Below are 11,156 nucleotides of genomic sequence, written 5' to 3' on the forward strand. Positions count from 1 at the left end.
GTTTGCAATACATCCTTCAAGGCATCAAACCACGGACATTCGAAGAGCTAGCCACCCGCGCCCATGACATGGAGTTGAGCATCGCCCATCATGGGAAGAAGGAACCGATCGCCGACTACAAGAACGACAAAGTTCTTGAGACAAAGGTAGAGAAGGCTGCGTGGAAATCCACCAAGGAAGCAATGACGGTCAACACAGCTCCCGTCAAAATCCCTACACGAGGCAAGGCGATTCAAGCCGAAGCTTTTCGTGATCAAGAGATGCGTAGACGCACTTTGAAGGAGCTTGAGGAGATGACTTATCCATTCCCCGACTCTGATGTGGTTGCCATGTTAGAAGACTTGCTGGAAAAGAAGGTGATTGGTTTGCCTGAATGCAGACGGCCAGAAGAGATGAATCGCACCGACAGTCCAAGGTACTGTAAATTCCACCGCTTTATCAGTCATCCGACAGAAAAGTGCTTCGTGCTGAAAGATCTCATCGTGAAGCTGGCTCAAAAAGGAATCATCGAGCTAGATCTTGACGATGTGGTGAAGTCAAACTATACCACCATCACTTCTGGCTCTTCCGACTCAAAGTTTTTACCTCAACCGCCGGGGGTATCCTCCAAAACAAGCAAAGTTGAAGGATGGACTCAAGTCACTTCTAAGAAATTGCACAAGAAGCATACGTCTCCTCCACAAGTCCGCCAATCGGAAAAGAGGCAAAGCAGCTCTTGTCAACCTTCAAAGCAACGTGAACGTGTTGAAGATGATGAAATTACGACACAAAGATCGTCTGTTGCCATCACGATGCGCGACTTCTTACCCGAAGACTTCTTCAATCATGCGGTCAAAGCTCCTTGCTATGAAAATTGTGAGGAACGCCTCTCCCGGATTGCTTGACAAAATTCACAAATTCTCCTCGCCCGCACGAGTCTAAACTGCATGGCACAAAGCTCCTGGTCTGCACGAGCATAAAAGGCAACACCAATGCTCCTTGTTCGCACGAGCCTAAACTGCACGAACCAAAGCTCCTGGCCCGCAAAAGCATAAACTGCGTACGGCACAAAAAAAAATCTGTATTTGAATTACGTTATGACTTAATCTCTTCTTTGGAGGGGTACGTAGGCAGCTCGAACATTCAATTTCGAGTTCAGTCACATCAAAATAAAAAATAAATGCTTTATTGAAGAATGTCAATTATATTACAAAAAAAAAATTATTATGGACAGCAACATGCAGGTCTTAGCAGCTGAGGAACAAAGCCCAAATATCAGGCGCAGCCTAGGATAGCACCAGCCTCTCCTCCAAACAAGATCTGGCCCAAACCCACTCTCACTCTTTGTCATTTATCAAGGGAGAGACCAAGGCCTGCTCAAAATTTGCTTACAAATCCAGGCCCTCATTAAAGCCCAAAGGCTATTTCTTCTCCATAGCCCAAAATCCATTTGGACCCATCTCTCCAGTTTACAGACTCAGAAACCCAACTTCTCTATCCGCCATGGATTCCTACAAAGCTAGAAGAACTGAGTTCTCAAGGATTCAAAATTTGGACGTAGCCTACTTCTGATACAAGACCATAAGGAGAAGGAAAAGTCTTGCTTTTGGGCCTGAAACTTTTCTTCACTATGCGGCTTAAACCCATGGTGCCGCCTCATCTCTCACTCTGCTATCCCTCACAAGAGACGACCAGAAACCTACAGTGCTGCCGCCCAGCTCGAGGCAATCTTTCCCCATCCTCATCCACCCCAATCCATGCAACTGGTCCTCCATAACATGTTCCCCTCAAGGCCACGTCACCAAAATCACAATCCAATACATCCCTCTCCAGGTACCTGGGTCAAGGGAAAAGAATACTGCAGCCGCACGACCTGATCGATCAGCTCGACAGTGTCATCGGCGACGATGAGACCAAGCAGCAGCAGCTCGACCACCTCCGAGGCTTCACCGCCTGACTTTTCGACAGAGTCGCCATTAAAAAGGGTAGAAAAGATAGCTTGTTACTGATAGAGCTTGAGAGCCTGCGCAGCGCCATTTCTGACGAGCTTGGAAGATTTTGTGAGTACTTTTGAGAGTGAGTCGGGGAGTGCGGTGGATGCTCCGGCGATTGCTGCCTGTCATGGTTGCTAGGGTTTGGTCTGACAACAACAACCTGCAGTTTTGAGTCCGTATCACAGTATGTTGATAGAACTAAATAGCAGAAGCAACTACACCTTTGTCCACTCCAAGCTTGAGTCCCTCGGCTTCATCTTCACCACCGCCTGACTTCTCAACGGAGTCGCCATTAAAAAGGGTAGAAAAGATAACTTGTTACTGATAGAGCTTGAGAGCCTGCGCAGCGCCATTTCCGACGAGCTTGGAAGATTTTGTGAGTACTTTTGAGAGTGAGTCGGGGAGTGCGGTGGATGCTCCGGCGATTGATGAGAGAGATCTAGAGAGCATGGTCCTGAAGCGTAAAAAACTGTCGGCGACTTCCTGGTCTTGTTGTCACCTACAACGACGAGAGGCTATTCGATCCTAAGATCTCGGCCTTCCTCCTCAGATCCGAGAGCCGCGAGCACACCACTATCGACACCCAGCCATGGTTGTACCTCCACCACAGCAGCTGCGCGATCACTAGCTCCTTGGCGCCAAGTTCTTCTCTCGTTGCAGCCACACCTACCTCCTCCGTGCTCTTCCTTCTTCCTCCTCCTCCGTGCTCCTCCTTCTTCCTCCTCCAAGCTTCTATCCCGCACCCTATATATATATATATATATATATATATATATATATATATGTATGTATATGTATGTACGTATGTATGTATGTGTGCATGAAAAAAAATATATATATAAAAAAAAAAATTTGGTGCACTCGGCATTGAAAGCAAAAAAAAAAAAAATATATATATATATATATATAAAATAATAATGGTGTCAGCCACCACCCTAAATATACATTTAAAAATAATAAAAGTTTTGAAGTGGTGGGCAATACCATGATTAAAGGCCATAAAAAAAAAAAAATATATATATATATATATATATATATATATATGATAATAAAAAAATTGTTTTGATCTTTGGTGCATCTGGCACCATGATTAAAGGCCAAAAAAAAATGTATATAAAAAAATGTTTTGATCTTTGAGGCATCTGGCACCATGATTAAAGGCAAAATATAATAATAATAATAATAATAAAAGAGTTTGATTTTTGGTGCGTCTGGCACCATGTGGAAAAAATGGGTGCATCATGATTAAGAAAAAAAAAAATCTTTATGCTGTTGGCACTAAATATACACACACACACACACACACAAAGAATGAAATAAGGCTCATTTATTGATTTCTTTGAAAACTTACAGAAATGTACATTTTTACATCAGTAAAAAAAAAAAAATAACAAACAGGAGGGAGCCTTCACGAAGGTTGCTCGTGTGAAGCCTCACCACTCGGTGAAGCTCCAGGAAGAAGAGGCGCCGGAGGTTGACTGTTTGACACCTCATCACTCGGCGGAACCCCAGGAGGAGGAGGCACCAAAGGTTGATCATTTGGAGCTTCATTACGCGGTACAGCCCCAGAAGACGAAGGCAAATGCTGCTGGAACAAACCCACGAACCTCTGATGATCAAGTAAAATTTGACCATCAGATTCCTGCATCTGGTCAATCTTCCTCTTCATGTTTGTGGCATAGTTATGTGCGAGCCTGTGCAACTGTTTATTCTCATGCTTGAGCTCTCTAATCTCCTGTTTGAGACTCATCACTTCAGCCGCCAATGATTCAACTTGACGGGTTTGAGCAAATAGACGTTGGGCCATATTAGACACAGAACCTGCACATTACACGCTAAGAGCCAGAGAATCCTTAACAGCCAACTCATCAGACCGTTTGGAAAGTAGTCTGTTATCTTTGGGAGTGACAAGGTTATGGGCCACCACCGCAGCAGTCATATCATTCTTCATCATCGAATCCCCAATGGTAAGAGGACCAGTAGAGGATATGAAGGATGGGCGCCATATGTTGTCTGGAGAAGGCGGGACTACCTCTTCACCAAGGTTCAAATCAAAACGACGGTCGGAGGGTCCAGACATTTTCGAAGGTGTTGAAGAAAGAAGAGGTCGGACAAATCAAGATCTCAGAAGTGCAAAAAGGGAGTTTCTACAAGCGAAAATTCAAGTGTGCTTTGAAACGAACTACGTGCCTCAATAAAAATAATACTCGACGGGATTTCAGAGATTGAAGAAACGAGCTCAAATATCGAAGAGGCAAGCTCAGAAATCGGAGAAGCATCTTGCTTTTCAAGACACGTTAGCACCCGTAACGCGCAAACTCAGCTTTGCGAAAATCACGGGCAATTTGTTAAAGCGCCAATCCCAGATATCGAAGAGGCGCCAATCTTTTTCAGCCTTGTCAGCACCCGTCACGAGCAAACTCAGCTTTGCGAAAATCACGGGCAATTTGTCGAAGCGGCGATCCCAGATATCGAAGAGGCACCAGTCTTTTTCAGCCTCGTCAACACCTGTCACATGCACACTCAGCTTGGCGGAAATTACGAACAATTTGTCGAAGATTTCTGATAAAGAAGAAAGCACGTGAAGCCATACCGATCAATCACGCATTGGTTGCCGACACGAGTGAAAAAATAGTACCTCTACAAGTATTAAAGGACTTCCTATAATTGTCCACCTTCACCCTACATAGCAAGGCAGATATACATAACATTTCTTCATCTCCGAGAATGCCTTCCCAACGAAGCCTCTCGAGTCACCCAGTGTTCCTTATTCCTTGGGGTACCTCTGCAAGCCAATGACTCCAAAGAAAAAGTATCTCATATCACCAGGGTAGAAAGCAAGAGTATCTCATATCATGCGTTCTCCCTGTCCTTTCCTTTGTCCTTGTTCTTACCTACAAAGACAAGGATAAAGAAAACAATATGCCGGAACCTCCACTCAAACTCGAGTAAGGAACCGACTGCTTGGAACCCTTCCCTGATTGCCTACCTAGCACTGCTCTCGAGTACTCGTCTCCCACTACTGCTGTACTTCCAAAGAAGTTGCCACATCTACCTGGAGAACAGATAAGGTAAGTGAAAATGATACCTTGCAGCATGTGGAGACAACGTGCAGAAGGAACAAACAGAGAAGAATGCGGTCTGCACAGTCAACTCAGCAGAAGGAGTCCGAGCTGAGGAACTCAAGAAGCTGCCACATCTTCCTGAAGAAACAAGCAGAGAAGAATGCAGCGTGCACAGTCAACTCAGCAGAAAGAGTCTGAGATGAGGAACTCGAGAAGATGCCACATTTGCCTGAGGAACAGATAAAGGAAATGAAAATGATACCTTGAAGCATGTGGAGACAAGTGCAACAAAGCACGTGCTGATTCATCCGCTACTTCTTCAAAATCAAAAGTATCTCATATCATCAGGGTTGCAATCACTCTGGGTAGTGGACTCGTTTTGACCCTCAAATTCTTGGGTCGACTCGCTAGGCGTTGTGGGCTGCACGTGCCGATTCACCACCCTTGAATCAAATCCTTAAAGATCAAGTCACCAACTGGAAGAAGAGCCCATCAATCTTGAAGATCATACCGCTGACCAAACTGCTCAGGTGTGAATTAGAAAGATTGAACAAAGCAACAAGTCGTCACCTTCACCTCGTGCCTGCTTGCCATATATTCGAGTCAACCTTCAAGAATCAAGCCTCAACGGCCCTTGAAGAAGCTTCCAGCCAAATTCAAAATCAAGCCTCGACGGCCCTGGAAAAAATCACAAGTCCGATTCAAGATCAAGTGTCTACCACTCTTGAATCAAAACCTAGTTCAAGAATAAGCGGTGGAAAATCAACAATTGGAGGAATCCAGAAAATCTTCCAACCCAATTCAAGATCAAAGCTGTGGAAAGTCAACAAAGCGCAAAAACAAATACGTGCCGATTCATCCGCTACCAAAGCCAAAGATCATCTACCACATGAAGCTCCTTGTGGTCCACATTTCAACCTTCAAGATCAAGCCTCGACGGCCCTTGAAGAAATTTCAAACAAAAGTTCAAGAACAAGCCTCAAACGGCCCTTGAAGAAATCTCAAACAAAGTCCAAGAACAAGCCTCAACGGCCCTTGAAGAAATCTCCAGCCCAATTCAAGATCAAGCCTCGATGGCCCTTGGATTGACATCTACAGTAAGGGACTTCAAAACGCATCTCCTACACGTGACAAGCACATGTATACGACGCGCCTTGAAGTGGGGGCATTTGTAGACATCAAAATTTCGGTAAATAAATGTTGATCGATAAATCAAAGTTTCAACGCTCATGTATTACATAAATTTTACACGTAGCGTGTGTCTAAACAAAAAAATCAAAATAAGTTGGAAAAGTCATCAAACATGACACGTGTCAACACCTGGCAGAAACGACTTATTTCATCTGGAATATTATATTCAAAATTAGGCCTTGGAAATTTCTATAAATAGAAGGCTAATTCATTCATTTAGGGGAACCAAAATCATTAGGCAAAATTCTTGAAGCTCTGAAGCTCTGAAACTCCGAAGCTCTCAAGCATCCAGGTTCCCGAAGAATCAAGAAAGCATTCTTCGTTCTTCATTCATCGTTCTTCTAAGATCAAGCCCCAACGGCCCTTTGGATCAACAATCATCCACCAATTCAATATCAAAGCCCCGACGGCCCTTGAAGAAAGTGTTATTTGTTCCTCGTTCATCGATCTTCCAAGATCAAGCCCCGGTGGCCCTTGGATCAACCATCCACCAATTCAAGATCAAGCCCCAAAGGCCCTTGAAGAACTTCCACTAATTCAAGATCAAGCCCTGACGACCCTTGAAGAAAGCACCATCGTTCATCATCCGTTCATCCAAGATCAAACCCCAACGGCCATTTGGATCAACAATGTCGACAAATCCACACATCCAACCGTTCTTCAAGATCAAGCCCAAAAGCCCTTGAAGATCCGTTCATCACTATTCTTCAAGATCAAGCCCAAAAAGCCCTTGAAGATCCGTTCATCACCATTATTCAAGATCAAGCCTCAACGGCCCTTGAAGAAACACTCATCCTCAAGATCAAGCCCCAACGGCTCCTTGAAGATCCGCTCAAATCCACCTTCAAAGATCAAGCCCACGGCCCCTTGAAGAAACTTCCAACAGTTCATCCAAGATCAAGCCTCGACGGCCATTGGATCAACGAAACATCCACAAATCAACACCTTACGGAGATCGAATCAGAGGATCAAATTTGAGAGAGATTGTAACCCAAAATCATTAACACCAAAATCTTTCTTTGTACACGTTCTTGTCGCTTTCGTTTCAGGAATTTTCCGTGTTCACAATAACATAAGATTTTGTGGTATCCACTAGTGTAAATATTTTAAATTGAAGATCGAGTTCATTCATTGTATTCATATAGGGTCAAGGAGTATATCTGTAAAAAATCATCAAAATTGGAGTTAAAATAACCGTTAAATCGTGATTTTTTGTTTATAACCGTTGAAAAGTTTTGTCCCGTTACTTTATCTCTGAATGTTTGTTTTTTGCAATTTTTGGCGTATGCGATCTCGAAGTATATACAAACATGTTTGACGGTTGGATCATTGAAACTAGTTTCGTAAAATGAATATCCCATCAAAACAATAGATTCACTAATACTTAAGAGTTTATTCATACTTTCATTCAGTATAACATAAGATTTTGTGGTATCCACTATTGTAAATATTTTAAATTGAAGATCGTATTCATTCATTGTATTCATATAGGATTAAGGAGTGTGACTATAAAAAATAATCAAAATCGGAGTTAAAATAACCGTTAAATCGTGATTTTTTGTTTTATAACCATCGAAAAGTTTTGTTCGGTTACTTGATCTCTGAATGTTTGTTTTTTGCGATTTTTGTTGATACGATCTCGAAGCATATACAAACAAGTTTGACGGTTGGGTCGTTGAAATTAGTTTTGTATAATTTGTATCCCATCAAGTTCAATGGTGTGTGTGTACATATATTTTTATTAAGTAGATTTAAATCTATTTATTTTGTACGTATAATTGACCGGTACACGGAGTAGTACATCACATGTCATTAAATAGTGGGATATGTCATATGTGTGATAAAAAGTTAATAACTTAAAAAAAAAAAAAATTCTCACCACTTTTATTAATTTTCATTTTTCCCTCTCTTTTTTGTTTCCTTTTCAACTTTTCTTATAATTTTCATTTTTCCCTTCCTTCTTTTTCTTCAAAGGGCATCAGCCTACCCATCTTTCCCTCTCCTTTTTTGTTTCCTTTTCAGTTTTTCTTATAATTTTCATTTTCCCTCATTTTTTCTTCAAATGGTGCAGCATGAATGGAATGGAATTATGGAATCAATGGATGCATATTAATTAATAATTATTATAATAGTTTTTATAAAATTTAATATATATATATATATATAATTATTATAGTTAATATTTTGGGGGTATAATTATTATAATTATTATAGTTAATTAATATATATATTTATTATAGTTTTTAGGGGTATAAAATTGTTAAATTAATATATATATATAATTATTATAGTATTTTTTTAGGGTTATAAAATTATAAAATTAATATTCTGCTTATCGTGTATCGTGTTACCTACGTGTATACCCGAATCAACCCGTTATCTTAACAGGTGCTTATCGGGTTACCCGATAACGACCCGATTCATTATCGTGTTGACCCAAACACCTGTTAATTTCATGTCGTGTCATGTCGGGTTATCGGGTTGTGTCAGGAATTGCCAGGCCTACATATAACCATAGTGAAGAGTATTGTAGGATGACACATGTACGATAAGTTCACATTTTAAAACCACATAAAATGCAAAATAGGAGGGAAAATAAGGAAATATAGTAATGTAGATAGGATTTTTTTTTTTAGGATTTCAAAAAAAATAAATAAATAAAAGCGGCCTAGCCGCCTAGCACCGCCTAGGGCTGCCTAGAGCCCAGCCGATTTTTCCAATTGATTTGCAAGAAAACGCCTCGAGTCACCACCGCCCAGCGCCTAGGTTATTTTTTAGAACTGCCCCTAAAAAACCATTTCAATAAAAAATCATTTAGGCATGAACAGTCCATTTATTCATAATGAACTGGACATTTATTTGATATGTTTGGATGTTTAAACGATCTCGAATTCGAATGATTTCTTGTACGAGTGATCTTCAAATAAAGATTAATAAATTGAACATTTTAGACGTTGATTCATTCGGTCCATATATAGTATTCGCAAACAGAGGATATGTGCATCCCCACATACAGGGACATAAGTATTATCCAATACGAGATTAGAGATAAATCAATGTTATTACAGACTTACATTAAAATAAAATATAAAATTTTATATATGCTATTAAAAATTAAAATTGAGAAAAGATTTGTAAATGTACAACACAAATTGAGTACATTTCGATGTGGTTAAATGACCATCGATAGAAGCATTGAAAAACCAAAAAACTAAAAATCAGACTTTTGCAATTGACGACAAACCCCTTTACATTTTCCTACAGTGGTAAGGACTACTATACTGTTAGAATGTAATTTTGATGATGAATTTAATGGAGAATTTAACAACCTGAGAATATATCTCAGGAACAATCACAAGAAAATTAGAGAGAATTTCACAGATATTTTTGGAATGCTTCTTCGATTGATTATCTCACAAGGTGTGAGGAATATTACACATGTTTTGAGCTATTCATGCATCATCATTACACAAACTGATCTCAGCCATTCATCCATAACTAAATGAATACAATGATTACACTTGTCTCCATCTAATCTAACTAGAATATGATCTAATGGCTCATATTAATCATAACATAAATCACCAAATACATTTATAATTCAACATATACTAGGAACGAGGTGAACGCGCAACTGGGAGGTTGCTTGGATTGCACGAAACCCAACTAAAGTAGTAATCCAATCCAACTACTGAGTTGCTTGCCGCCTTTCCTTTCGGTCAGGAACCCATAAATTGCAACCCTCCTCACATTTAGAAGTTTAGAAACTTGCCTCTCTCTCTGTCTCCGATCAAAACGCTCTCTAGTTTGTCAAAACTGGTGCTTTTTCCTGAACTTTGTCACAGATTTCTTTGGCTTTGAGGGGTTTAGTTTACTTCTTCAAGTACTCATAATTCCATCAGTTCCTAGAAACCCATCATGGAAAAGTTCGAGATGATTAAGAAACTCGGGAGTGGTGCTTTCGGGGCTGTCTTTGCTGCACGGCACAAACAGACGGGCGAAGTTGTTGCAATCAAGAAACTGAACCAAAGGTGCAGTTCGTTGCAGCAGTGTCTTAGCCTACCAGAAGTTCAGTCCCTTTCCAAACTCAACCATCCCAACATTGTCTGGTTGAAGAGTGTAGTCGCCGAATATGAGTCTGCTTTCTTTGTGTTTGAGTACATGCACAGCAGTCTGCTTGATCTTATTGAGAAAAAAAGGCAAACCGGATTCACAGAGGACGAAATTAGAAACATCTGCTATCAGATGTTTCAGGGCTTGGCCTACATGCACAAAACTGGCTATTTCCATCGCGATATGAAACCGGAGAATGTCTTGGTTAAGGAGGGTGCCGTCAAGATTGGGGATTTGGGTTCTACTAAGGAGATTAATTCGCCTCCTCCCTATACAGACTACATCGGCACTATTTGGTATCGAGCTCCCGAGGTGTTGCTTCGGTCAGACCGCTATTGTCCTAAGGTCGATATGTGGGCAATGGGTGCTATCATGGCAGAGCTGTTCTCACTCCAGCCTCTATTTCCTGGTCGAAGTGATGCTGATCAGATATTCAAGATTTGCTGCGTGATTGGTAGGCCAACTTTGGGGTCTTGGCGCAATGGGTTTCTTCTTGCACACAAGATGAACTATCAGTTTCCACAAATTGACGGGGTTGGTCTGTCTGCGATGATTCCTTCCGCAAGTGAATCAGCTATCAAGCTGATTTCTTCCCTTTGTTCTTGGGACCCATCTGCGAGGCCTACTGCTGCTGATGCACTCAAGCATCCTTTCTTCATTGGCAGCCACAGGATTCCACGCGCCATCCCTTTGAGACAAAGCAATATTCTGCCTGCGTCGAATTCTTCTCTTATTTTCGTGTAGATTTGACACGAGTAATATGGATAGTTAACTGCTTTTGATTAATTAGCTTTCAAAAAGCTACAGATTTTAT

At 41.1% G+C, this 11,156-nt stretch overlaps 1 protein-coding gene across 1 annotated transcript; it reads left to right on the forward strand.

The window, feature by feature from the left end:
• Positions 1-10,017: 10,017 nt before the first annotated feature.
• Positions 10,018-11,156, forward strand: LOC126618001 (cyclin-dependent kinase F-4-like). The gene has a single exon (XM_050286075.1). It carries the CDS (start codon positions 10,148-10,150, stop codon positions 11,084-11,086), a length of 939 nt encoding a protein of 312 aa, XP_050142032.1. The 5' UTR covers positions 10,018-10,147; the 3' UTR covers positions 11,087-11,156.

The sequence above is a fragment of the Malus sylvestris genome, chromosome 4 (assembly GCF_916048215.2).
Source record: "Malus sylvestris chromosome 4, drMalSylv7.2, whole genome shotgun sequence".
Classification (NCBI taxonomy): Eukaryota; Viridiplantae; Streptophyta; class Magnoliopsida; order Rosales; family Rosaceae; genus Malus; species Malus sylvestris.